This window comes from Rana temporaria, chromosome 1 (assembly GCF_905171775.1).
Source record: "Rana temporaria chromosome 1, aRanTem1.1, whole genome shotgun sequence".
In the NCBI taxonomy this organism is placed as follows: Eukaryota; Metazoa; Chordata; class Amphibia; order Anura; family Ranidae; genus Rana; species Rana temporaria.
This window is the reverse complement of record NC_053489.1, coordinates 586830469-586857463: the sequence shown is the minus strand read 5'-3', so window position 1 is coordinate 586857463 and position 26995 is coordinate 586830469. Positions and strand designations below refer to the sequence as shown.

The 26995-nt window shown below is 40.1% G+C and overlaps 1 protein-coding gene across 7 annotated transcripts in view; it reads left to right on the top strand.

Annotated features, from left to right (window-relative positions):
• The window catches only part of LIMCH1 (LIM and calponin homology domains 1), a 388951-nt gene that overhangs the window by 219771 nt on the left and 142185 nt on the right, over nt 1-26995 (top strand). For all 7 annotated transcript variants that reach the window (XM_040335035.1, XM_040335040.1, XM_040335041.1 and 4 more), the window contains exons 4-5: nt 19493-19596; nt 21415-21445. In XM_040335035.1, the coding sequence (XP_040190969.1) occupies nt 19493-19596; nt 21415-21445 (135 nt within the window). The remainder of the gene's footprint in view (nt 1-19492; nt 19597-21414; nt 21446-26995) is intronic.

The following is a 26995-nucleotide window of genomic DNA, read 5'->3' as shown; positions in this document are numbered from 1 at the left end:
TGTTTAAAATCAATGATCTGGACAATCAACATAAATGAAGGGAATACATGGGAAGTTAGTGCAGTGTAAAAAAGATACACATATTAAATCAACAAACACCTACATGTTCCTTTATATATAATATACGGTTATTATAACAAAGATTAAGGACTAATGTATACGGGATATACAAAGAAAGGGATTATATATTCAATGGATAATATGAGTAGATGTAATTAACAAAGAAACAGATCCACATCGTATCTAACTAAAATTCATTCCTGATGGTATCCTGGTTTGGAGATTAAATGTCCACCAGACTTTCCTCTCTAGGAGTCTACGATGGATATCCCCCCCTTAATGGGAGGGAACTCTCTGATCACTTGTATTCTGTGTGTGTGTGTGTGTGTGTTTTCTTCGGTCTTGAATGTGCTGTGATCAAGGCTAGAGTTGCCGAAACATGTTAACTGCTTGCTTTTACTGAACCATATTTCAATAAACTTCAGAAGGTATTCCAGGGTTGCCGGCTCTCCATATTCTTTAATTTCTGAGCATGCGTAGTCTTTCTCTTTTTTTTTTTTTGGGGTGGAAGACTGTCCTGATTAAACGAAAATCGTACGATCTGGTATCGCACAAGAATTTTTTTTAGTCTTTGTCCCTTCTGACAATTTCAGATGAGCTGCCATGATCCGCTTTCAAAAGCTGTGTACTAACGATCATATTATCGTGCGATCGTTTCAAAAGCAGTATTTTTCGTCCAATTTCTGATCATGTGTACTAGGCTTAACCCAAAATTTACAGACGGTTGTAATTTAATTTTAGGAAAAAATACGATAAATCGCTGGACCCTGGTTACTCATTTACATATATGTTGGGATTGCCCCAAAATTAGAAGATGCCTGGACTGGCTTATATCTGTTGGTCTATACACTTCTGGGGAAAGGTATCCCAAAAACCCTGAAAAAGCTCTACTAAATCTGAATCCTGTATAAATAACCAATTTTGTCTACTGACATTTCTTATCACAGGGGACAAACAGGTTTATTTTAAAAGCATGGTGGTCGTTGTCTCCAAAAAGTGGCAAAGTGAAACAGAAACTTCTCCTCAATGACAAAATGGCTGTGATCCTCTATAGATTCATTTCTAAATGTAAAAAGTTCTGGAGACCCCGGATCGTTGATTATCTCCCGCCCAATTTTGATCCTGTTGAATCTTTGGCAAAGTAGTTATGATATGGTGACAAGGATCAAACCTAAACCCCTATTCCCCATTTACCCACCTAAAAACACTCTCTTCTAGAACCCTCTATAATTCACTTCCCTCTTCTACCCTTTTATTTTGGTTCTCTACTTTTAACTTATCAACAATTTCATCTAAAAAGTGTTAAGCCCTGTACACACGGGCAAGAATCTCGTCAGGAAAAAAACGTTGTTTTCCCTGACGAGATTCTTGGCAAGAATCACTTGCCGTCCGAGTGTACAGACTCTCGTTTCAAAAGAACCACGGTTCTCTTGAAAAGGAAAGAACGTGGTGACGTCGACGAGAAAAATAGAGAACATGTTCTCTATTTTTTCTCGTCTAGATTCTGGGCAGTTTTCTTGTCGAGAAACCTAAAGCCTCGTACACACGCTCGGTATACTCGGCTAGAAAGCTCTGCCAGCAGTTTTCTTGCTGGTTCTTGCTGAGTAAACCGAGCGTGTGTACGAGGCTTTATACATAAAAAGGGAATCTTTCCTTCCCTCCTCATTCTGGGTACCTTAGGAACCACTGAAATTTTTTATTTAATCAGCTGATATTTGAGACCTGGGAGCCACCTCCAGACATGGTCGATAATCATCGATCATTTTTGAGGAGGGTAAATTTGTAACAATTTTTATGTTTAAAATCTTCAATAAAACCTCTATCGAAATAATAAAAAAAAAAAGTTGTGATATATCTTGGGTGAAAGCCCTGATGAACAAATGCTGATCTGCATAGACTGCTTTCTTCAACATGCAAGCAATGCAAATCAACTGAACACCATTTTTATCAGAACCTCCTCGAAGCTGACGGTTCAAATTTTATAGATCACAGCCAACTGGCAGACACACAAAACAATCTTGTAAACATTTCAGTTATTAACATAAATGCGGATTCCTTTAATTGTGTTTTTTAAACTCTTGTTTTTATCAATCTGTCAAATTAAGCCAAATTACCTTTCATTTCAAGCCAATAGACTCTGATAACTAGCCAGAACTGGTAATCGCATTATTGGTAGGAGCCAACTTTTTTCTGTGTTAAACAAAACATTAAACTGGTTTATTAGACTTGAGCTTTAGTCGTCTTTTTATTTTATTTTTTTATTTTTTTTTTGTGAACTGTGGACAGAAAATAATCTTTTGAGGCATACTGTAGCTGGAAAGTAACCAAATATCTTCTAATTTCAGTTTAGGGCAATGTAATCTTGTTGCTACAGGGTAGTACGCTTTACATATCATGGAAACATATTGCAGGATTGGTAACTCAGCATTTTACTACTATACCAGCAATAATATATTTCCCATCTTAATTGGTAGGGGGACAGGCCTTCTAGTTGACATGCTTCCCAATGTCCTGGTAGCAATTTTTAAAGCAGCCATATTATTTCAAACTGAATGTTAAAGTGGAAGTTCACCCAAAACGGCGCTAAATGACACTATGGGTCAGATTTACTAAAACCTAGAATCTGGTGCAGCTGTGCATAATAACAATCAAAATAAAACCTAGAAGCGGATTGGTTACTATGCAGTTTCACCAGATTCCACCAGATTCTGTGCTCTAGTTTTAGTAAATCTCCCCCTATGAGTTGTATGACTGTTTTATTATTCATAGAGTAATTCTTGGGTTACCTTCCATAACCTGTTCATGACTGCGCTATAGCCAAATGATGGCTACAGCGCAAAAGCACTTTGCCGGGAGGCCGTCATATGATGTCCCTTTCGTGCACATCAGCAGTGATTGTGGTAAAGAGCCAATCATGTTGGCTCTTTGCTGTTGGCAGTGTAAACATGATTTGCCTGTTATCGGCAATCCTCTTCTAACGCTGACAGTGCGAGAGGAGAGCTGATAACTGGCAAATCCACACAGGAGACTTCTACACCGATCATCGGAGCACTGATCCTAATTATCCTAACTATCAGTGCATACCCACCAGTGCTGCCAATCGGTGCCTTGCCACCAGTGCCACTTCATCGTTGCCGCCTCATCAGTGGAGGAGAAAAATTACTTATTTACTAAATTTTATAACGGAACACTTTTTTTCAAAATGTTTGATCTTTTTTTATTTGTTTAGAAAAAAATAAAAACTCAGTGACGATTAAATACCACCAAAAGAAAGCTCCATCTAAAAAAAAAAATAACTATTTTGTTTGGGTGCAGTGTTCCATGACAGCACAATTTTTATTCAAAGTGTGATGGCACTGAAAGCTGAAAATTGGCCTGGGCAGGAAGAGGGTGAAAGTGCCCAGTAGGTAAGTGGTTAAATGCACATGTATGCTCTAGTTCCTGGCAACTGTCATTTGTGCAAATATATTTAAGTACCGTACATGTTTGTGCTCTAGTTCATGGCAACTGTCTCTGTCTCAAATTTACTCTCTTACAGTCCTAATGTTTGGTTTAGTGACAGTTGCAAGGAACTATATAAAGCCTGATGACTCAAAGTCCATAAAAAAACTGTTATTCCTACCAGAAATCCAGCTTTTACCTTTTATTGGCTCTCTCGCTGTGCTAAACTAAAATTGCAAGTGGCGATATCTGCCTGGCCAGTTCATCTCATCTGACCTACAGAACATTTCCTGCATGTGCTATGAATATGAGGAGAGAGGAAGGTCTTCTGAAGCCCAAACCAGTAGCGATCAGCCTATGGTGACAATGCTGCTCCTCCCATTGAAGGGGTAGAATGAGTGTTGTTACTGGCAAGGTGACCAGGTGGAAATAAAGAAAAAGCCTGAAAAAAAAAAATGAATGCAGCCACCTCATTATAGAACTGCTAAGCTGCCATACATTACATTTTTGTTCTTGTTTTAGATACACTTTAAAGTACATTAAAATGTAATCACTAAGAGCCGGTTCACACAGGGGCGGCACGACTTCGGGGGCGACTCGGCCAGGCGACCTGAAAACGACTTCCAAGGCGATTTGCAAAATGACTTCTGTATAGAAGTCAATGCAAATCGCCCCGAGTCGCCCCCGAAGTAGTACAAGAACCTTTTTCTAAGTCGGAGCGACTTGCGTCGCTCCTATTAGAACGGTTCTATTCACTACAATGGGACGCGACTTGTCAGGCGGCTGTGTCGCCTGACGAGTCGCGCCAGTGTGAACCGGGTCTAAAATTGCATAATTTTAAACATGTTTATATAATTTAGACAGTAATTTTCAATATTATTAAATCATCCTATTGTTAATTGCTGGATGTTTGATAATCAATGGCACCACATCCCTGAGTAGACATAGATTTAATAAAGAAAGTATAATGGGATTTTTAGGGTGCCACAGAAAAATTACAAACGGATAAATAAAAAATATGAAATTTATTAATACAGAGATCAAATCTAAAATCATCAGGATATCATCATACAATAACCATATGATAGATAAACCGCAGTAACTTTTTGCTCTACATGTTTCGCCAAACAATGGCTTCCTCATGAGATCTCGGGTAAGTACTGCATGTATGGTCACTGTCCTGTATAAACAAAGTTTACGGCTCAGATGTCTGGGGGATATTGAAATTGAGATATCTGGCCAGATATTGGAATGCACTCCAAGTATTTAGAGGATGTATGACAACTTAAGAATTCCTTCCTGGAAAATCGATCTTCAATTTTGTTAACCAACTGGGAGCATTTTTTACTATTCCTGAAATAATAACTATTTGATTTTGGATAGACCAACGGGCCCACTGTTATTGGAGTCCTTATGTCCTTCTCTGTGGTGCACCAGATATTTCCGCAATTTTCAAATTTAATTTGACATGTTGTTATTTATTATTTTCAATGTCATCTTATACATTTTACCAAAAATTGGGTAGTTTTTAGCATTCGTGTGCCCTAAAATAAATTTTTAGTTTTTTTTTATCTCTGCGGTAATATTGTGTAACATAAATTGGAACTACCACTATTTTATTCTCTAGGGTGGATATATAATAATTTGGGTGTTTTATGCTTTTGTCTTCAGACCCAAATCGATTTTTTTAAATGTGTGCAAAAAACATGAAAAAAGCTCTCTGGCAGCGAAAGGCAGGTCTTTTCATTGCTGGCAGTAAGGAAGGCATTCTGACTACTGTATATTCTCTATACTGACCACCAATGTAAGGAGCATTCTTCCCCCTACCTCCAATAAGTTAACTTAAAGGGGTTTTCCACCCATTCTTTTTGTTTATTAAAAGTCAGCAGCTACAAAAAGTGTAGCTGCTGGCTTTTAATAAACTGACACTTACCTGCTCCAGCGCTCCAGCGATGCGCCGGCCGGGGGTCCGCTCCTCTCCCCGGCCGGCGTCTTCATTGTCACTGTGGGCACCCGGCCGTGACAGCTTTCGGCTTCACGGCCGGGCACCCACTGCGCATGCGCGCGCGGCTCCGGCGCTGCACTGTTCGATTGGACAGGCGATCGCCTGGGACCTGTCACGTGTCCCAGGCGATCGCCTACAGGGAGGGGCTGCCAAAGGCGATATGACGTATCGCCTTTGCAGCCCCTCGGAGGAAGTGGGACAGGAAGTCCCCTTCTCCTGAAGCCCCCACTCCCCCCCCCCCCCAAAAAATTACATGCCAAATGTGGCATGTAAGGGGGAGAGGAGTGGGTTAAGAGGAAGTTCCATTTTTGGGTGGAACTCCTCTTTAAGAAGGGGTTCCCTGGGATCTGAAAAAAATATTTTTTCTAAGCTAAAATGATAAGAAATTTTGGCCTAAAGTACTGTAAAAAACAAAAAATTCTTTCCAGTATATGTCTGCAATGCTCATAATTTTTGAACTTGACAAATGGGTGTATCAAAACACTTTCAATTGAATACTTAACAGACCAAAAAGGAGCAAATATGAGACGTTGGTTGCTAGGGTTTACACTTTAAAGAGTATGTAAACCCAAAGTTTATTATTCCTGATATGTGCCTGTTGTACCATGTACTTGTATGAAAAGTATCCTGTTCTCTTTGTTTTGTTTCCTTTGTGTGAAATCTCTGGTGTTCCTGCCAGTACCTCTGCTTTCCTAGTAAAAACTGACCACACCAGGCAGGAGAAGACGGCATGGTCAGTTCTCTAGCTATGCTGGGAACTCTGCCTGCTCTCCTCCAATGATCAGACTTGTCCTGACACGCCCCCCTATACAACCCTTTTAGGCTTCCTGTACACAGGATGTTTGAAAACCTCTTCTGAACCTTGTAAGCGACGTTTAAAAGCATTTGTTTTAACTTTTTTTTTTTTTTTTTTTATGCGCGTTGTGTGGTGTTCCTGATATGCATTTGCAATTAGAAGCGTTTTTGACAGATAAAAGATTTTACGAATCAGACGCTCCCAAATGCATACCATGCAGGAAAAAGGTCTCCCCTCTCTCCCTCAGCCCACAGTATACATGGGTTCTAGAAAGTCTGTTTTTTTGACCATGCTAATTTTAAAAAATGATTCCCCATGAAAAACGCCTATACACGAAAACCCTTATAAACACGAGTTACCACGTTTAGACGTGTTTGCACGCTGTTACAAGCGTTTGGTGTTTCAAATACACCTGAACTTCCGTCCTTAACACATTTTTGTTTTAAAAACAAAAAAACACTTCTAACCTCAACTGCTTCTAGACCACTATAAACACCCGAGTGTACATGTACCCATAAGATAACATTGGGGAACCTTCAGGGGCTGCAGAAAAAAAATGACCAAATGCTCCTAAACATCAGTTTGCCAGCTGCAGTGTACATGGGAAGTTCAGTGTCACGTTGTTTCTCCTCCCCCAGCTCTTATGCAGCTGAAAACAGAGGGAATGTGATCACTTTTAAAAAAAGGTTTATATAGATTTTTTATATTTATAAACTGTTTTGCTTTTCAATTCTATTTTAGGCTCCTTTCACACAGACGTTCTGATTGGGTCCACCTGTCAATTTTTCAGGCTGACCTGATCGGAACCTCTGTTCTTCTCTATGGAACGGTGGCTGTAAATGGACATGTGTCCGTTCACACCTGCCTACATCCGATCCACCAAAAAGAGATGCGTGGGGAACTAGTTTCCCTTCTGTCCAGCAGATTGGTTCTAATGACAGTCGGGTGTAAACGGACAGGCGGTCCGTTTACATCCGGCGTCCTATATAGGAGAACGGTCTGTATCCGCTCTGCATAAGCGGAGTGGACACGGACCTGTCAACCTCCTGCTCAGCGGGAATCGGCGGACAGGTCCCCTGGTGAGCAAGCGGATCACAGTCTGCCCTCATGGGAAAGAGGCCTTAAACTGAATGGGTTGTTTTACAAAGTGATTGTTTACAATCACTGTAAAGCCCAACTCCAGGAAAATTAGAAACCTACCCTTACAATAGGCCTGCAGTAGACCGTTAATGTAGCAACACTGGTATAGACGGTACTGAAAGCCCTACAGAAGCCTCCTAACAGTGAGCAGAGGTAAAGGTACAGGTGGCACTTGGTCTCTGCAAAGCTAGTGTCAAATACATCCCTGGCCAAATTCGGGAACATTCATACAACATGAAAAGCATCCAACTATTTAAAACATTTTCTTTTATGTTCCTAGAACAGAGTTGTTAACTTTGGGGCTCCAGTAACCTGTAACACCCTGAGGAGCAATGTGTCAGAGTTCTAATCTTCCATTTTCCTCTGAAATTCTTTGTAATGTTTATACATCTTGCTGCAAATGACTTAGAACTGTCATCTTCTAGAAATATCTTAATCCTGGCACTCTGTGCACAAAACTATAACATTACCATATATAGCTGCACTTACACCTTGAGCAAATCGCAAGCATCTGGATTATGTGGATGTTGGTCGGTCAGTAATCTTCATAACGTATCAGTGCAATAATTTTGAATCACAGTAACACTATTTAGACAGCTTGATAGTTTCTTTCGACCCATAACACCCATGCTGTTGTCACATGTCTACATGGCTGTTTAGCTGATCTTCATATAGAAAGAATGTAAAAGATGGGAAGATGGCATCTGGAATGCCATTTTTCTAAACAATGAGGAATGTGAACATATTTTCCTTTTAGAGTAAGCTAAATGGATATCATTCAGGACACAACTGAAAAGTTAATTAATAGAGGGGAAAAAAAAACAGATGAGTTACGTCAACACTTTTTTTTTTTTGCTTCTGCTACTTAGTATCGTATGTATATCATAGGCCAGGACATAATATCTATATCATAGTCCAAGACAGACAGGTCAAGTTATATATGCATTGAACAGGTATTGGTTCAAGTACTAAATATCATTGGAACATTTATGTAGAATCAGGTGATGTATGGCAAGACATTGGGTTGAGTCGTACATTGAGTTGTTGAATTGTTGGTTTTGATACACAATGGGACTTGCAGCAAAGTACAACTCTTTAGCTGGCAATAAATAGTTAGCATTTCATTCAAACATTTACACGAAATTCTGGAAAATTGCTTGCCATAGCATTCCATGATTCCATGCCATCACAGAGTCAACAATTTTTTTTAAGAATTATAGTCCAGACCTACTATGTGAATGGATTACAATTTGCCCTTCGGGTCTAGTATGGATTTGGAGGGGACCCCCCCAACACAATTTATTGTTAAATGGCATGGGGTCTCCCCAAATTCCATACCAGACCCTTATCCGAGCATTTAGCCCAGAAGGTCAGGAAAGGGAGGAGATGAGCGAGCCCCCCCTCCTGAACCATACCAGTCCGCATGCCCTCAACATGAGGGGGTTGGTGAACCTTAGGGGTGGACTCACTTGTGTTGCCAGTGGTTTAGACATTAATGGCTGTGTGTTGAATTATTTTGAGGGGACAGCTAATTGACACGTATACAAGCTGTACACTCACTACTTTACATTGTAGCAAATTTTAATTTCTTCAGTGTTGTCACATGAAAAGATATAATAAAATATTTACAAAAATGTGAGGGGTGTGTGTGTGTGTGTGTGTATGTATATAATATAATATAAATATATTGTGAACTTTGGGGGTTATTTAGCTCTGCGAGATTAGGTGCTTAAACCGTAACAGTGAACAAAAAGGCTTTTTTAATTGTTACCAAACGAAACAACGCTTTCTTCAGCACACAGGGAAAAGCATCAAAGCAAAAGTCCTGCTTGTCTCCAGCATAAATTAAAAAGTCTGTTTTTCCTTCAGCACAGCAAACAAAATAAAACAAAGGCACGGTTTAGGTAGAACTTCCAGTCCTACTCAGCAGTGCACAGCTTCTGCAGACAGGTTTACTCCCAAACTCCTCCACACCCTCTATCAGCACTTCCTGTCCTTTAAGCTGATTTCCTGGGAGTTCTTAACCCCCTGTGTACCTGAAAGCCAGGGGTCAAAAGGGGAGGCTCTCCTGAATCCTACACCACTGCTTTAAAGGGACCAGACTCCAAAAATCGGTGCAACATAGCGTCCATCCAGGACCTAACCCTGGCGTCCTGTACAATATATATAGTGTGTGTGCATATATCTATATATAATCTCTCCAAACCTCAATCTGAGCCCTTAGCTAGTCTTTATCCAGCTCTTGGGGCACTATTCCTCCCACTGACACTAACAGTGTGGCCCTGTTTCTTTCGCTGATACAATGATGGGGCAATATTTCTTATACTAATACCAATAATAGGGCACCACTACTCCTAACCACCAAGCCGGAGGCCATGTTTATTTTCACTGATGCTGGGCCCGGACTTTTTCTACCCCAACTGGTTACAATCCAGTCTCCCCTAAAGTTTGAAGGACAGTGAACTGGCTCTTTGTTTGAAAGGTTTGTAGACCCCTGACATAGAACAAATGTTTGGAAAATTACAAAAGTTCTAATTTCAGATGAAACTGTTCCTAATATGGTCGCATTACAAGAAGTATGTTTCTCCTGATCGAGGACCACATTAATAAGATCGAAACGTAATATCCTCCAGCTTTGATTCTTCTATTCACCATGGTTGAAAACAATTGTCGATTTGTCACCATTTATTATGAGAAAATCAGACGAAGGTTTCGAAAATGAAAAATGTCAAACACAATTGTGTATGGCCAGCCTTTGCTTTGATGCTTTTGTAATTCAATCCCAGTGTTGAGCTGCATGTAAACCATGATCTCCAGTTTATTTAGACTGGACAGGGTACCAACAGACCTCTGCAGACATTGGCAGTCAACTTGTCCTGGGTGGGACAGGGCATGGTCCAGCTATATTCAGCATTTTCACAGATTGCTATTGGAATTCTTGGAGTGGTTGTAAAGGTACAAAGCCAGGATCGGCATTCAAAAACACAAATTTTTGGGGGTTTGAATGCTTTTAAAGGGGTTGTAAAGGTAACATTTTTTTCCCCTGAATAGCTTCCTTTACCTTAGTGCAGTCCTCCTTCACTTACCTCATCCTTCCATTTTGCTTTTAAATGTCCTTTTCTTCTGAGAAATCCTCACTTCCTGTTTTTCTGTCTGTAACTCCACACAGTTATGCAAGGCTTTCTCCCTGGTGTGGAGTGTTGTGCTCGCCCCCTCCCTTGGACTACAGGAGAGTCAGGACGCCCACTTACACACAGCTCCTTTCTCTATCTGCAATGTAGAGAGCGTCCTGACTCTCCTGTTGTCCAAGGGAGGGGACGAGCACGACACGCCACACCAGGAAAAAAGCCTTTCTATTACTGTGTGGAGTTACAGACAGGAGAACAGAAAGTAAGGATTTCTCAGAAGAAATAAGGACATTTAAAAGCAAAATGGAAGGATGAGGTAAGTAAAGGAGGACTGCACTAAGGAAAAGGAAGCTATTTAGGAAAACAAATTGTACCTTTACAACCCCTTTAAAGGTAAAGCTGATTCTGTCTGCTTGCCCTTCCTTAGACACAAACTTGAGTGCTTAAACATATGCATCTTTGTGACCAAAATGTTTAAACCTGAACTCAAGTTTCACAACAAAGCTAACAGGAAATTAATGAATATATTATTAGTATAATTTCATTTAGAAAATATCATTCGGAATACTGGTTTTAATAATAAAACAAAAAAAATGATTACTACTTGCAGACCAGGTTGACTTCCAGCATGTATTGTGCCATGAGGAGGGCCATGTACAAAGTGGTAGGTCGGGATTGGCAATTACCCAGCGGGGTGATCAGCACTTATACTGATTATGCAAATAACAGAATTCAATGTATGCTGGGAAACTACTAATGCAGACAATATGTAGCATTGTGCATGTATATCTCCCACTAGTATCCATGGCCAGCTTTAATGTTGTGCAGGTGAAGGGAGGGGATGCTAACTGTTCAACAGACAAGCTGTGTGATCCATATCTTGGCACCAGCAGCAGAATCCTTTAACCCCCAAGGTGTAGGCATATCAAATATTTGCTCGGGTGGAATTTTTTTTTTAAATACACACAAGAGAGAAGGATAAGTTTGATCTTGTAAGAAATATGTTCTCTTTTTTTTCATGTTTGTTTTGCATTCTGAAAAATATTCTATATTTATCATCAATTTTTTACTGTCTTACTATGGTACAAAACAGCTGTTGTCTAATTAAACTATCCATCCAAGGTCCGACACCCTTATAAAGTAATAGGTACATACTGTATACTGAGCAATTGCAATAGCAAAGTGCCATTTTTTTGCAAGCATATCTACCAGGAACATGGCAATACTATATTCATATAATTTAGCTCTTAATGGGTAAAACGCATCATTGAGAGAACAGTAAGTGAAGTGAACTCCTGCGCTGTCTAGAGTGAGGGGACAAGTGAAAAGTGGGGATACTGCTGCAAATAAAAAAGAGGTCTACCTCGATAGACAAAAAGTGATAATTGTAACAAGTGAAATATTTGCGCTGTAAAGTGTTATAGTGTAATTGATTTGTATAACACTTTACAGCGCAAATATTTCACTTGTTACAATTGAGAGAACAGATTCAAGATAGGGATCAGTATGGATCAGCCTAGTGAAAAGGGGGGGTTTTTAAGATACTTTTGATGTGACATTTTGCTCTTTGTGTGATGCAGATTAGTCAGTGAAGTCAACTCCTCATCTGCAAACTTGTTCCAAACATTGACTGAACTATTTTGATCAACATGACAACCAGGACCTATTGAAAGATTTCCCCTTTGTTCCTGTTCTGGCAACACATTCAATTTTTGCATTTTCCACCACTTATAGTTCCTGGGTCTCCAATACAAAAAAAGGGTAAATCTTGCTAATGGGAAACGAACCGCTATGAAAATTTGTTTACAAAAGTTTATTTGGAAGTTCATATGTACAATAACAGAATAATGTCGATACTGAGAATATACAATAAAATCAAGAGCTGGGACAGGTAATATATAGTGACATACAGGCTTGTCTAGGAATGAAGTGTACAACATAAATACTTCTCAAATTGTAACTAGGACCATATACATAAGTCAAAATGAGTACAGAGGATAGATATTAGGATATAGTCTAATATGACCATTTTTGTTCATAGATATGGATGGAATCATTAAGTGTGTGATATACTTTCTCTGAGAGCTTGGTCATCTCCATACGAGCGAGTACTTGAGACCAAGAGAGGTTGTTAGACTTCCAGTTGAAAGCGATCATCCATTGTATGGAACTGCAGAGTGTGTGAAAGAGCCTCATGCAGGGCAAAGGAATGTTGGGTATATTGGCGTATAAAAGACATGACTGCGGCGTGGGTGTGATTTTTTGTTTTGGAGGAGTTTTCTATTGTTTCTGTTGCTTTGAGCAAAATTTGGTTGAGGTTTTTGCAACTCCAGAATGTGTGCAAAATTGTGTCTGAGTGCAACCTCTAAAACAGTTCGGAGAAATTGAAGGGTAGAACGTGTGGAGTTTAGAGGGCGTCAGGTACCATCTAGAAGAGAATTTAATTGGGGTTTCTCTTAAGGAGATGGCTCTGTTACTTTTCCTAAGGTTATCTAACATGGAATACCATATATCTGGGGTAAAGGAGCAGTCAAGATCCAGCTCCCAACTGGACATAGGACCAGATTTATCAGGAACATCATTGAGGTAGTTGTATAATCTAGAAATGAGCCCCCTATCTCTAGATGTGGAAATGCATATTTGTTCGAAGGGGGTGTAGGGGGGACGCGTGGAGAGTGAAAAGTGCTTTGCATAAAAGGCTTTTATTAGATTGTAGTGTAGGATTTCGGTCGAGGGGAAACCGTGCTTTGTTTGTAGAGTTGAGAAGGAAGAAAAATCCCATTTTGTTTGTGAAGACTTCAGTGTAGTCAAACCACAGTCTATCCACCGGGAAAGGGCCAGGTTATTATCAGAAGCTAAATTAAGTCTGGGGTCGCCTAAGAAAGAAGCTAAAGGAGGGGGATTTGAGGATAGGTGGAATATATTGCATATCTTTAGCCATAATTGAAAGAATTGTGCTACAATAGTGTTTTGTTTGACAAGTTTAGTATATGATGTTAGACCACAGAATACCTTTTAGGTGAAGAGGGAGTATGGAGGATGCTTCAAACCTTTTCCATAGGATGTCCTGACATGGGGAGAACCACTGTGAGAGTTGTGTCAGTCTGGCTGCAAGGTAGTAGTGCCAGAGATTGGGAAGGCCCATACCGCCTCTAGACTGCGGTCTGTGCAATAGTGCATAGCTACACCTGGGCTTCTTTTTTGCCCAGATAAATATGTTAAGCTCTCTTTGGAGAGAAGCTAGTCTGGATTTGGAAACATTGAGGGTGGGCGTGAAAGTAGTATAACAGTTTGGGGAGGATAGTCATTTTGACTGCATACATTCTTCCTAAAAAAGAGATGTGGAAGGATGACCAGGATTTGAGAAGGGAAGAGATATGAGAAAAGAGAGGGGGATAATTGGTTTTATATAAAAGGGTATGAGGCGAGGATGAATTAACACCTAGGTATTTGAATGAATGGGGGGACCATAGAAATGGGAAATTCTTTTGTAAGAGGGCCTGCATATGTTGAGGGAGTTTAATGGGTAGGGCAGAACATTTGTTAAAATTGATTTTCAGGCCTGAGATGTTATAAAAGGAGTTGAGTTCCTTAATAAGGGATGGGAGTGAGGTAAGAGGGTTAGTAAGGAATACGAGAGCATCATCAGCATAGAGGCTAAGTTTAAATTCACTATCACCCTTGGTATAACCCTTTATATCCACACAATTTCAAATTTTTTGGGCCAGTGGATCTAATGCTAACGCAAAAAGGAGGGGGGATAGGGGACAACCCTGCCTAGTACCTCCACTAAGGGGGGAAAAAATCAGAATCGTTGCCGGGGATTTTAATACGCGTCTGGGGGGGGAATGATAAAGGGCATTGGAGCCTTGTAAAAATGTATCCGATATCCCAAATTTGGGCAACAGGAGATAAAGTTAGGACCAGTTCACACTGTCAAAGGCTTTGTGGATATCTAAGCTAAGGAGACAAAGTTCACAGGAGTTTAAGTTCGCATCTTGAATGATATTGGTAACCAATCTAATGTTGTCTACAATCTGCCGTCCAGGTATAAAACCTGTCTGATCAGTGTGTACCAAGTCAGTGATGTTTGCAGCTAATCTATCAGGAAGGAGTCTTCCAAATATTTTGAAATCATTATTAAGGACTGAGATAGGGCGAAAATTTTGTGGAAGGGAGTGGTCTTTAGAGGGCTTAGGAATTAGGGATAAATTGGCCAGGAGCATTTCATCGGGGAAATGATTGCCATCTAATATATGATTAAATAGAACAGTCAAATTGGGGGCCAAAAGAGTAGCAAATTTTTTGTAGTAGGAAGTAGAGAAACCATCGGGACCTGGGGCTGTTGAAGTTTTGAGGGATTTAATTATTCTAGTCACTTCAACAGAGCAGGGTGCATTAAGAGCTTCCTTTTGTGGGGGTGAAAGAGAAGATAGTTGCAGATCATCTAACCAAGATCTCGATATTTGATCAGGTCTGGATTGATCTCCGGAGAGGAGATTCTTATAGAAGGTGGTAAAGATATCTAGTACCTCCTGTGGGTGTGTAACAAGGTTGCCTGATTGATCGCTAAGTTTGTATACATGTGGGGGGTTGTGTTCCTGGTTCAATTTCCTAGCAAACATAGCAGAGGGTGAGTTACTATGAAGTAGGAATTTAGCTTTCGAGAATCTGAGGGATTTTTCAGTGTTGGCTGAAAGAATTAGGTCTATGGCTTGGCGTTTATCTTGTATCTGTTTGAAGAGTTCTTGGGAAGGGGATTGTTGCAGTTTATTATATAGGTTGTCTAGATCTTTAGTGAGGTGTTTAATGTCAATAAGTCTTTCTCTCTTTTTGTTGACGGCTAGATTGATCAAGTGGCCGCGTAGAAGCGCCTTATGAGCAACCCAAAGAGTTGTGGGGGGCATATCCTCATTCGCATTCTCTAAGAAGTAATTTTCTGTGTTTGAGGAGATATGCTGTAAGTGTGTGGGGTCTGTCAATAAGGAGTCGTTTAATATCCAGTTGAAGGGAGAGGGAGCAAAACCAATGTATGAGGTATCAAAGGATGTAATGTTGTGGTCGGACCAGGGGCATGGGTGAATGAGAGCATTTGAGGAGTTGGCTAACAAAATAGGGGTACAAAAGATGTAATCCAGCCTGGCATAAATGTCATGTGGATGTGAATAATGTGTGTAGGCTTTTATTCCAACATTGTGGGCTCTCCAAAGGGATCGTTAATAAAAAATAAATAAATAATAATGTAAAGAAAAACGATATAAAATATATAATAAGTAACACAGTCCATCGGTATATCTAGCCAGATATCCAAGCTGATGCAACAAGTTATATAAGAAAAAAAAAAACAGCACCGTCCATAGGCTGAGAGAGGAGCAGAGGTGCTTGATTGACTAATTTGAACCCAAATTATGGTAAGGAGCAAGTAGTACCCTATATTAGGGCCCAAATTAGGAGGCGTCAATGTTGTATTGCAGATTCTTGGGTAAAGATTGGTAAAGTGTCACAGGCCTCCATGAAAAGATTAAAGAAGGTCCAAAAACTGCGAAGCGACCACAATATCAAGATGAAGAAGAACTATAAAAAACGAATTAAAATTAAAACTATAAAAAACTATAAAAAAGAGAGAGAAAAAAATAAAACTGAGAAAACCAATTTCTCTTTTAACCATCTTGATGGGCAGGGAATCATCGCACGACCAAGTTGAAGTACAGCATTAATAGAAGCAACGAAGGCCACGGTCAAGGTGATTGGTTTTGAAAAGGATGGCACCATCTTCTCTGTTCTCTTTGGTCATGCCGAGACAAGGGTGTAGACCATATTGGAGAGGGCCTGGGAATGGGAGGAGGGCGATTGAGGGGTTCAGGCTCCAGCAGGTCCAACTTGACCAATAATTCCTATCACGTTGTATACTGTGTATGTGGAGCCATTGTGTGGGACAGTAAGTTTAAAGGGGAACCCCCATCTGTACTTTATTCTTGCCGTCTGTAGGACATTTGTAACATCTTTCATCCTACGCCTCCTCTCCAAAGTGGCAGGGGAAGATGTCAGGGAAAATCTGCAGCCTTTTACAATCATATTCCATGTTAGGGGTGTTTGTTGAGGCTCTCATGACATCTCCCTTCACAAGAAAGTCCTTCATACACATGATAATGTCCCTGGGAGGCTTATCAGAGGGGGGTTTTGGTTGAAGGGCTCTGTGGATTCTGTCACACACAAATGCAGACAGCGGTTTATCAGGCAAGAGCATGGGTCTTCAAACTACGGCCCTCCAGTTGTTCAGGAACTACAATTCCTATAATGCCTAGTCATGTCTGTGAATGTCAGAGTTTTACAATGCCTCATGGGATGTGTAGTTCTGCAACAGCTGGAGGGCCGTAGTTTGAGGATCCCTGGGCAAGAGCTTATGAAATAGATCTGTAACCGTCTCAGGTACATCACGTACTCTAATGTTGTGGCGTCTGTTTTTATTGTCCAAATCTTCGACCTGAGCTTGCATAAATGCAAAACTATCAGCCAGGGTCTCATAGTGAGCTAGTAAGAGTTCATAATGCTTTGTCTCTAGGACATCAGTGCGGTTGCCAATGCCTGCAATCTCCTGAGAGCGAGCAGCAGTGGATTTATGTACTTCTCTCTCTATTTTGTCCACCAGTTTATCAAATATGGCAGAAAGACTTGCATCCAAGTCTGCCTTGGAGAGGGGGGCAGTGTACTCACTGTTGCCTGTGTTGGAGAGAAGCATCGGTGGGGCCTTCTCTGCAGCCGCATGAGAGCTGGCGCTGGCGCCATCTTGGGACATCGTGTGCTTACTGTGGCCTGCTTCAAGAAGAAAGTTTGTTAGGTTGTGCTTGGAGAGGCGCGATCGCCTCTTCTTCTCTAGAGGCATGCACGGATGTCTCCCACAGGGGTGCTGGGTCTTTTCACCGTGGTTGGATAAATATAGCCCTGGGGATTTGGCCTGTAACGTCTGGGACTGACAGAGCTGATCTCACTCCCGACCTTCCCGCATCTCGCCACGTATGCGCCCCCTTGCACTATACAATTTTGACAGGGGTTCTAATCCCTTTTTTTGATTGGGAGCCATCAGAGATTCATGTAATATTATTTCCTGGCCCCTGTGTTCCTTTCTTTGGCAATCCCAATTCACTGGTACTCAGTGGGAGTTATCTAGGTAAAGTTGCACATCTATTTTTTTTTTTTTAAGTTGTTTTTTTTTTTTAAGTTTTTTTTTTTTTTCTCCTGCGGACGTTTGTTAGCAAAACCCAAACCTGTCACATGAATTTCTTATTGGAAATGGTCATCTGCTTATAACTCGTATTTACAAGATGTTTCTGTTCAGCTCTTCCTAGGCCTGTTACATAAACATATAAGCTTCTTACACTGTTAAGAAAATAAAGAAAAAAGAAAAAAGCCATTTAATTTGTATAAACCATTTCGTGCTTTCTTTTTTTTCCTATTTAAATAAAATCCCTTAAGTGTAAATGAAGCAAAATACATATATAAACACATTTGAGAAGATTAAACTAATGCTCTAGCCAAGCTATTTTAGGTAGAATGGAGAAAGAATAGAACATAGTTGGTTTCTGTCCCCCACTAGAGAGATCTGCCATCACTTCCTGTGCTTGGGAGCATACAGGAAGTGACAGGAATCCTAAAAAAGGAAGGTTGAGATTGCAATAAGAACTTGGCAGGAGTATTGAGCCTCCCCTACTCTGTTAAAGCTCGGATACTGCTTGGACCTTGAAGAGGATGCACCCTGAAAGCTTGTCCTGAAAATTTGTTTAGTATAAATAAAAATAGTATCACAGGCAGTACTCAATTGTTCTCTGTTTACTTGCTGACTTATTCTGCTTACTTCCTCACACAGTACTGACATAGTTAGTCAGGTTGGATATGGATCCATCTAGTTCAACCAATAAGGCTACTTTCACACTGAGGCACTTTACAGGCATTTTAGCGCTAACAATAGGGCCTGCACAGCACCTGTAAAGCGCCTCTCCAGTCACTCCAGTGTAAAAGCCAGAGTGCTTCCACACTAAGTCAGTGCGCTTGCGGGACGTTAAAAAAAAAATCCTGCAAGCAGCATCTTTGGGGAGGTGGAGGAGCAGTGTATATACCGCTCCGCCACTGTTCCTGCCCATGGGCAAAGTGCTACGGCAACGGCGCTTTGTGGGCACTTTTAACCCCTTTTTAATGCCTTTGCGGGTGTTAAAAGGGTTAGCGGTGGCAAAGCGCTGCTTAAACAACGGTAAAGTGCCGCTAAAATTTGTGCCGCTTTACCGCTATCGCCCCCACTGCCTCAGTGTGAAAGTGCCCTAAAGGGAAAAAGAAAACTTCCATATACACAATCCTATACCCAGAGTTGATGCAGAGAAAGACAAAAAGCCCCAATAAAGCATGATTCAGTTTGCTCCCGCAGGTGAAGAAAATGCCTTCCCGATCCCTCAGGAGGCAACCAGATATTTCCTGGATCAACTAGCCCCGGTGTTATTACTCATAATGTTGTTATCCAGTTTTATTTTGTGCATTAACTAACAAACACATCCAGCTCTTTTTTTATAACACTCTCATAAGCTGGCCAGAACTAGTTCTTTAGAGAGTCTATTACACATTTTCAGAGCTCTTACTGTGAAGAAGCCCTTCCGTATATAGACATATCTCCCAAATGGGGACACAGATACCAGTAAATTCAGACAACAATTTTTATACTTTACCATACTTTGCAAAACTGGGGTAAAAAATATGATTGGATTTCTGCTCTTATAATTATGCGTCATTGTCCTGTTATTTAAAGGGAGGTCCACTGTAGGATTTTAGGTACATTACTCTCCTGGCTTGTAGGATTTCACATTCCTGGTTTATTTTATATCATACATGTGATATTTCTTTATCTATATTTTATATCTGTCCATTTTATCATTGCAGGATAATGTGACATTATTTTTACGGGGCTGTAAAGAACTTGGCCTAAAAGAATCCCAGCTGTTTGACCCAGGAGATCTGCAGGACACTTCGAACAGAACAGTTAGGTGGGTGATCGCTACAAAAAAGAATTCTGCTTAATAAAAATAGTGAGAGTGAAAGACATCTGTCTTCTGGTTGCATGCTTTCTGATAAACTGCTAAGGGACTTTTGTTGAAAGAATGGGGACCAATAAGTCTCTCCAAAATTAGGAATGAATTCAGTTTAAGTGCCTTTGTTGCATAGTTGCTTGTAAGAGAATATTTACTTTTTTATTTTATTTTTATGAAATCTTTATAATATTTAAGCTTGCCTATCTTTACAGCTAAACTCCAGTCAGATATTAAAGACCCAAATTATAATATATGCAAACGCTAACAATGAATATCTCTTGTTTGCTTATCTTTGGTCCAGTAATAAAACATTGAAAGCATGCTGTTATATCTGTTCTAGAAGGGCAAAAAAAATACAGTGCTGTCCTTGTCTTGTGCAGTCTATAATGCCTAGTATACACGATCAGAAAATCAAGCGAAAAATACCCCTTTCAAAGCTTTCATTATGATAATCTGATCGCTCGTACACAGCTTGCGGGAACCAATCGCAACAGTTCATTCAACGTTATCTGAAAGGACAAACACAATTTTTTTTTCTCACACTATATTAGATCGTATGATTTTCATATTTCTTTTTTTTAAAGTGTATTTTTGTGCGTGTACTCGAGAGAGGAGCCGGACTGCAGGAGTTGGGAGTAGGCAGGCCTCCCCCAGAGGCAATCTTCCATCTTTCTCCATGCCCCGGGTGGCAATGGCGGGTGCGTGAGGGGGTCCTCCCACACAGCCCGCCCTACCTGCTCCGCTTTGAAGCCCAACGGGGCAGAGGGACTCACTATAAGGGAGTGAGAGGATCTAGCCTGCTCAACCAGCCCCGTTAGTCCTTCGCCTCTCTTTTTAGAGACCGCGTGGTCAAAGTGCGTGCATGTTAACCAAATTTCGAGTATGTGTAAGTGTGGTGGTTTTTGTGGGAGGGGGGTGGGTGTACTAAGCGCAGGCTTACCTCGCATAGCACACCCATCGGGAGCCGGGCTGAGACCACCAAGCTCAATTCACATGTAGCCGAGACCGGGATCCGAACCCCTAGCTGCAGAGGTGAATGGCTTGTCAGCGCAGTGCCAATCGCGTTGAGCCACCGCAGCTGCCTGTATGATTTTCATTTAATCAGTACAACAAATCAGAATAGCAAGACCATGCATGCTGTACAGTACAATACAATTACATTACTTCTGACTTTGTATTCTGTTGTACGGGAATTTTCGAAAAGTTGAGTAACATTGTTTTCGAGACTAGCATCCCCAAAATAATAAAAGATTATTCATCCAATATTCTCATCGCGTGTGTCCTAGAGGGGCAGTGCTTCTCTTTCTCCATAAACACAGTACTGTAAGCTTTGTCAACCTAAGACAGGATGTGTGTTACTGGCAGGATCAACAGATATAAATAAAGTAAAAAAAAAAACAATAATCAAATTGGCCTCCAATTTAAAAGACTGCTTCGCCACAAAATACATTTTTGCTGTTGGGTTTAGATATGCTCAAATGTATCTTGGTACTCCTGAATATATTGTTAGATATTTCTCTTTTAATGCAAGCATTGCAAGTAACTGATTTTGACTTGGTAAAGCAGAACTGGGAAAGAGATGGTGCTGATCAGTGCTGAACCTATGCCTTTATAGAGGGGCTGATTCCGAGTAGCTGACAGATTGTCTTTCGTGGCAAGAGATGGGAAGTAATGAGGATCATGCCTTGGAACGTACACTCCATACCAGCAGCTTTTTCAATCACTGTGTCAGTGAATGCAATCTGTCTAATGGGACATTTCTTTTCTTCACAGGATTTCAGACTGCAACCGGAAGCTAAGAAATGTGAGTATAACATAACTGAATGTGATCACAAATTATATATGAAATTACAGACCTACGATTTAATTCCCAACTCAGGAAAGATTTTTTTTTTTACATATAGGAAAGTAAAGCATTGGGTAGGAAATGTAAACGGCAAAAGGGAACTATATTTTTTTTCCCTATTGAATAAAATATGGAAGGATTAAATTGATTGATTGTAAAGCTTTAATTTTTTTTTTATTAAGATAATAAACTTGTCATACTTACCTGCTCAGTGTAATGGTTTTGCACTGAGCAGCCCCAATCCCCTTATTTTGGGTTTCACACTGTCGCTCCTCCTCTTTGTCAGGTGCCCCTATAGAAGGCTCATAGAAAGTCACGCTGCCTACGTCTGTAGACCTTAAGCCACTTCTGGTTGTTTGGGGATGGAGACAGGCTTTGTATTGGGCAATCTCCCAAGAGCTCCCTCTGGTGCTGCTGGAAGCTTTATATAAGCCTGTAAGTTATTGGCCATAGTGTGCCAGTACCATCAAACTTGGAAAACTTGGCTTTTCCCCATTGGCTCAGCGCTGTTTGAGGTCACTGTGATGGTGGCGTTTGGTGGGATCTCAGCCCTGTAATGCATGGCTTGGTCATTCTGGGGAACATCAGCAACTATCGGCTACCAGCGGCAAACTATCTCATTGATGGTGGTTATAATTGAGGTAGAAGGTGGGTCTGATTTTTAAGTTGCTGTGATGGTACTCGGCTGAATCCAGAGGAGCATAGCTCTGGTTTCAACTGCTATTTCTGCAAACCCTTCTTCCTACCGTATCTATTATAAAAAATAAATACAGATGCTAGAACTGCTCACATCCATCTGAAAATGCCTGTGTTTCAAATGATCTTCACCCTTTGGCTTCTTCACTTTGGGTTGTCTTACAATCAGAAAAGTCAGAGTAAAGTCTTAATCTGCATTGGCATCTAGCCAACTTGCATTTTTCAGAAGAAAGGGGTTAGTAATGGCAACCTTTAGTTTTGCCCTTGTGACCGGTTTACTTTAAGAGTATGTACACATAAAAATAAGGAATAAAGAGTGAAAGAAAGAGTAAGCTATTTCTGTAGTTTTAATCCCCCTTAAACCTGTCTAGTCAGTTTTTAATCCCGTGTTTTTATTTTGTTTAATCTCACACTTTTAACCTTTTGAAATACTTGTAATCTTACTTGTCCTTTTCATGCACTTTGAAAAGCGGGTACCTTTTGTATTGTAGTGCACGTACAACACATACATTGGTTGTTTTCTTTCATTTTGTGTGCATATATCTTTTGTATTAAAAGTAGACTCCAGAGAGAGAGAAAGATATAGTTTTGCCCCTGTACAAATCATTAGTAAGACCTCATCTGGAATATTGAGCTCAGTTTTGGGCACCAGTTCTTAAAAGGGATATCGGAACTGGAGAAAGTGCAGAGAAGGGCAACCAAACTGATAAGAGCAATGGAGGAACTCGGCTATGAGGAACTGAACGTATTCTCTTTTGAAAAGAGGAGATTAAGGGTGGATGGGGAGAGAGGGGTTGATCTCTGTGTGTAAATACAAGTGGTCCATAAACTGAACTTGATGTAGAGTTATTCATTTTCAGGACTTTCACAAAGGACAAGAAGCATTGTTAATTTTGACGTCAAATCTCAATTTCGTTTTAGTTAGCCTTTTGACTAAAATGCCATTTTAGTCAACTAAAATCTCCTATACTTTAGTAGACTAAATTCTAATGGGTTTGATTAAATTGTAATGCATTATTTGAACATTTCTCTTGAATTGGCAAACTCATTATATACTTCTGGAGTAAAAATCGAACATGTTTATAGTATTAAGGTTTGAACATGCACTACAGACACAGATTTATACGTTGTGATAATAAACGTCTTTATAAATAAAACCAGGTTTCATAAACATTTAAAACGTATTGCTTTTTGAGAAACAAATGTTTCTGGGGGTGGTCAGTACACATTGTGTGTACAGAACACCTCCAGGTAGCCATATTGCATTTTCAGAAAATTACAGTGGCTGCAGATTGCAAAGGAAAGGTAATTTTTAAAAATAAGAAAGGCCTTTTTTGTTAAAAAAAATTCTCCTTTATCGGCTAAATGAATGTCCCCTACTTATTCTTATCTGGTAGTGTAGTGTTAATTTTGACATCAAATTTGAATTAATTTTAGTCAGTCTTTTGACTAAAATACCATTTTAGATTTGTATTTTAGCCATCTGAATTGTTTTCGTTGTATTTTAGTCAACTAAAATAGTGTTAAAGGGTCACTAAAGGAAAAAATTTTTTTGCTGAAATGACTGTTTACAGGGTATAGAGACATAAAAGTTAACTGATTCCTTTTAAAAATGATTAAAAATAGATTAAATTCAATCATAGAATGTGCCTCTAGTTTCACTTTCGGTTTTAAACTGGTTTCATGTTTCTGTGAAGTAAAGAGACCCACAGAACAAAAACAAACAAATCCAGGGCAGTGTTTTGTTTTTAAAATTAATCTGATTGGTTCTGTTAAGTTTTAGACACACAGTAATGACAGCTTAGACCACCGTGAGAAAGCTCCTAGTACTGTGGTTTTAAGGAGCCAGACAAGCAAGAAGTGTGGAGATCACAGCAGAATTACAGCAACTTCAAAGCAAAAACGAACAATAAGGACATGAAACCAGTACTGCAGTAAGGTAAAGGAAGCGATTTAGCTAAAAACAAAATTCCTTTAGTGACCCTTTAATTTAGTAGACAAAAATATTTTAGTCTACAAAATTAACACTGACAAGGAGTCACTCATCTGGAGAAAGAGATTTAACAGCCACGAATGGAAGGGCTTCTTCACAGTAAGGCTGGCCATACATTTATACAATTTTCTTGTACAATTTTCCTTTTAGATTTACCAAAACCATATAATGTGAGGTCAGGCAGGTTCTTGCACTACATAGTTAAAGGTAATGCTAAAGTAAATTGACAAAGAAAATGTGGAATAGGTTCCCTCAAGACCTAGTTTAGTTGATTGTTGGTATGCCTGCTCAGTGGGGAATCTGTCCACTGATCCCTACTGTGCAGGTGGATGGCTGGCCCGTGTCCGCTCTGCTTATGCAGAGCAGACCTAGACCCAGCCTGCTCTCCACTATGGGTGGTCGAATGTAAATTAACCACCTGTCCGTTTACACCCGACCGTCATTCCATCTGATCTGCGAAACAGATGGGGAACGGATCCCCATCTTTTTGATCTTATGGGACAGAATCGGATCAGATGTCGGCAGGTGTGAGCGGACACATGTTCGTTCACAACTGCCATGCCAAAAAATACAATGCATGGTCCATCTGAAGAACTGATGGGCAGACCCGATCCCATGGTCGGGTCTGCAAACAAGCAGAGATAAACACTGTAACCAATATACATTCATGTACTCTTTTGCAGGAAGCCTATCAAATACTACCTGTGTTTAACAGTGCCATTGACTATGAGGATATATTTGGCGATTCATTAGGTGTAGTTTTTATTTACTCTCACCAAGGGCACACACCCATGAAATGTGCCTATAACATGAAATAAAAACGTATTGCCTCGTACACACGATCGGAATTTCCGATGGAAAAAGTCAGAGGTAATTTTTTCATCAGATATTCTGACCGTGTGTATGCCCCATTGGACTTTTTCAGACGGAAATTCTGATGGAGTTAGAAAGAGAACATGAAAAAAATTCTATCGGAAATTGCGTTTGTCTGTATGGAACTCCAGTCAATTGGATTAGCACTCAATCCCTTTGTAAAAACCCTCCTGTTGACACATGTGAACATTGATTTGAATGAGAAATAGTCCAATCCAGTATGGAAAGTTACACAGCGAATGACAGCTTAGTCAGGCTCTGGTCTTGCAGGGCATGAACGATTCTGACTGACACTGCATCTGCTTTGAAAATCATTTGCCCCAATGAACCCTGAGGGATAAGTTATGGCACATCATCTAAAATGATTTACTGCAAAAAAATAACTGCTCTGCTTCTGGTATGTGACACTTCTACAGTTCGCTCCCTGCTGCCAGACTGGGTGGCTCCTAATATGTTCCAGATCAGGCACTGTACGTGCAATTTCTTTGTCAAAAGGGCTTGCCCAGATAAAATGAAAGCCAAAAAACAATCCAAAAACATGCATTCCCAGAAACAATTTGACGCATGCTCGGAAGCATTAAACTTCACTTTTATAGGCTCGTCGTAGTGTTGTACGTCACTGCGTTTTTGACGGATGGAATTTGGTGTGTCCGTGTGTATGTAAAACAGCTTGAACGGAATTCCGTCGGAAAAACCTGTCTGCGTTTATTCCGACGGAAACTCTAGTCGTGTGTACAGGGCATATGTCATCCTACATGTTTCCTGAAGATATTAAAAATAGAATAAAAGAATAAATAAGAGATTTCCATTTACATGTCAAATCTGCATGTCTCAGAAACTGAGGGAAGTTCTATATCTTGCATTCTTTACATTAAGTCACCCTTAAACTCTTTTTTTAATAATTTTGTATACTATTGTGGTTTGGAATGCAAATCTGATATGGCTAATTGTTTGGGATAGCTGAAATAACATTTACTCCTCAGACGTTTGTCTAATTGACTGTCCTCCTCAAAAAGGCATCATTTAGGATGGGTGGATTGTTTTTTGGCTTTCCTTTTATCTGGGCAAGCCCTTTTGACAAAGAAATTGCACGTACAGTGCCTGATCTGGAACATATTAGGAACCACCCAGTCTGGCAGCAGGGAGCGAACTGTAGAAGTGTCACATACCAGAAGCAGAGCAGTTATTTTTTTGCAGTAAATCATTTTAGATGATGTGCCATAACTTATCCCTCAGGGTTCATTGGGGCAAATGATTTTCAAAGCAGATGCAGTGTCAGTCAGAATCGTTCATGCCCTGCAAGACCAGAGCCTGACTAAGCTGTCATTCGCTGTGTAACTTTCCATACTGGATTGGACTATTTCTCATTCAAATCAATGTTCACATGTGTCAACAGGAGGGTTTTTACAAAGGGATTGAGTGCTAATCCAATTGACTGTAATTCTCTGTTGATTTATGCCAGGAGAAGCTCTAATGAATGTGATTGTGGGGAAAAGGCTGGTGCAAACTGAGTCTGCTCACTGGACTTGGCCCAATTGCTTTGAGCCAGCTTGCAGCATTCTTAGAAATTTCCAGACTTCGTGATGCAAGTCCGCAATCTGGTAACAGTAAATGCAGGTGATGAAGTGGGCACTTTATCCTTCAGAACATGTCAGGGTTCAATGACTAGTAGGGTGGATCATTAAAAAAAAAATACATCTAGATTATGCATAAGGCACACAATGCATCTTTTAATAGTTGCTTATTTCTGGGGAAAACAGATCTCAAATAAAGAAAAAATAATATAGCGTATACAATTGCGACATAAGTCATATTTTAATTGAGTGTTTTTAAAAAGACCTTTCCTTTCCTTTCAATCTGCAGTAATACGTTTCTAAAAAAGAAATGCAATATGGCTACCTGGAGGTGTTCTTTACACAGAATGTTTACAAAACGCCCCTCAGAAA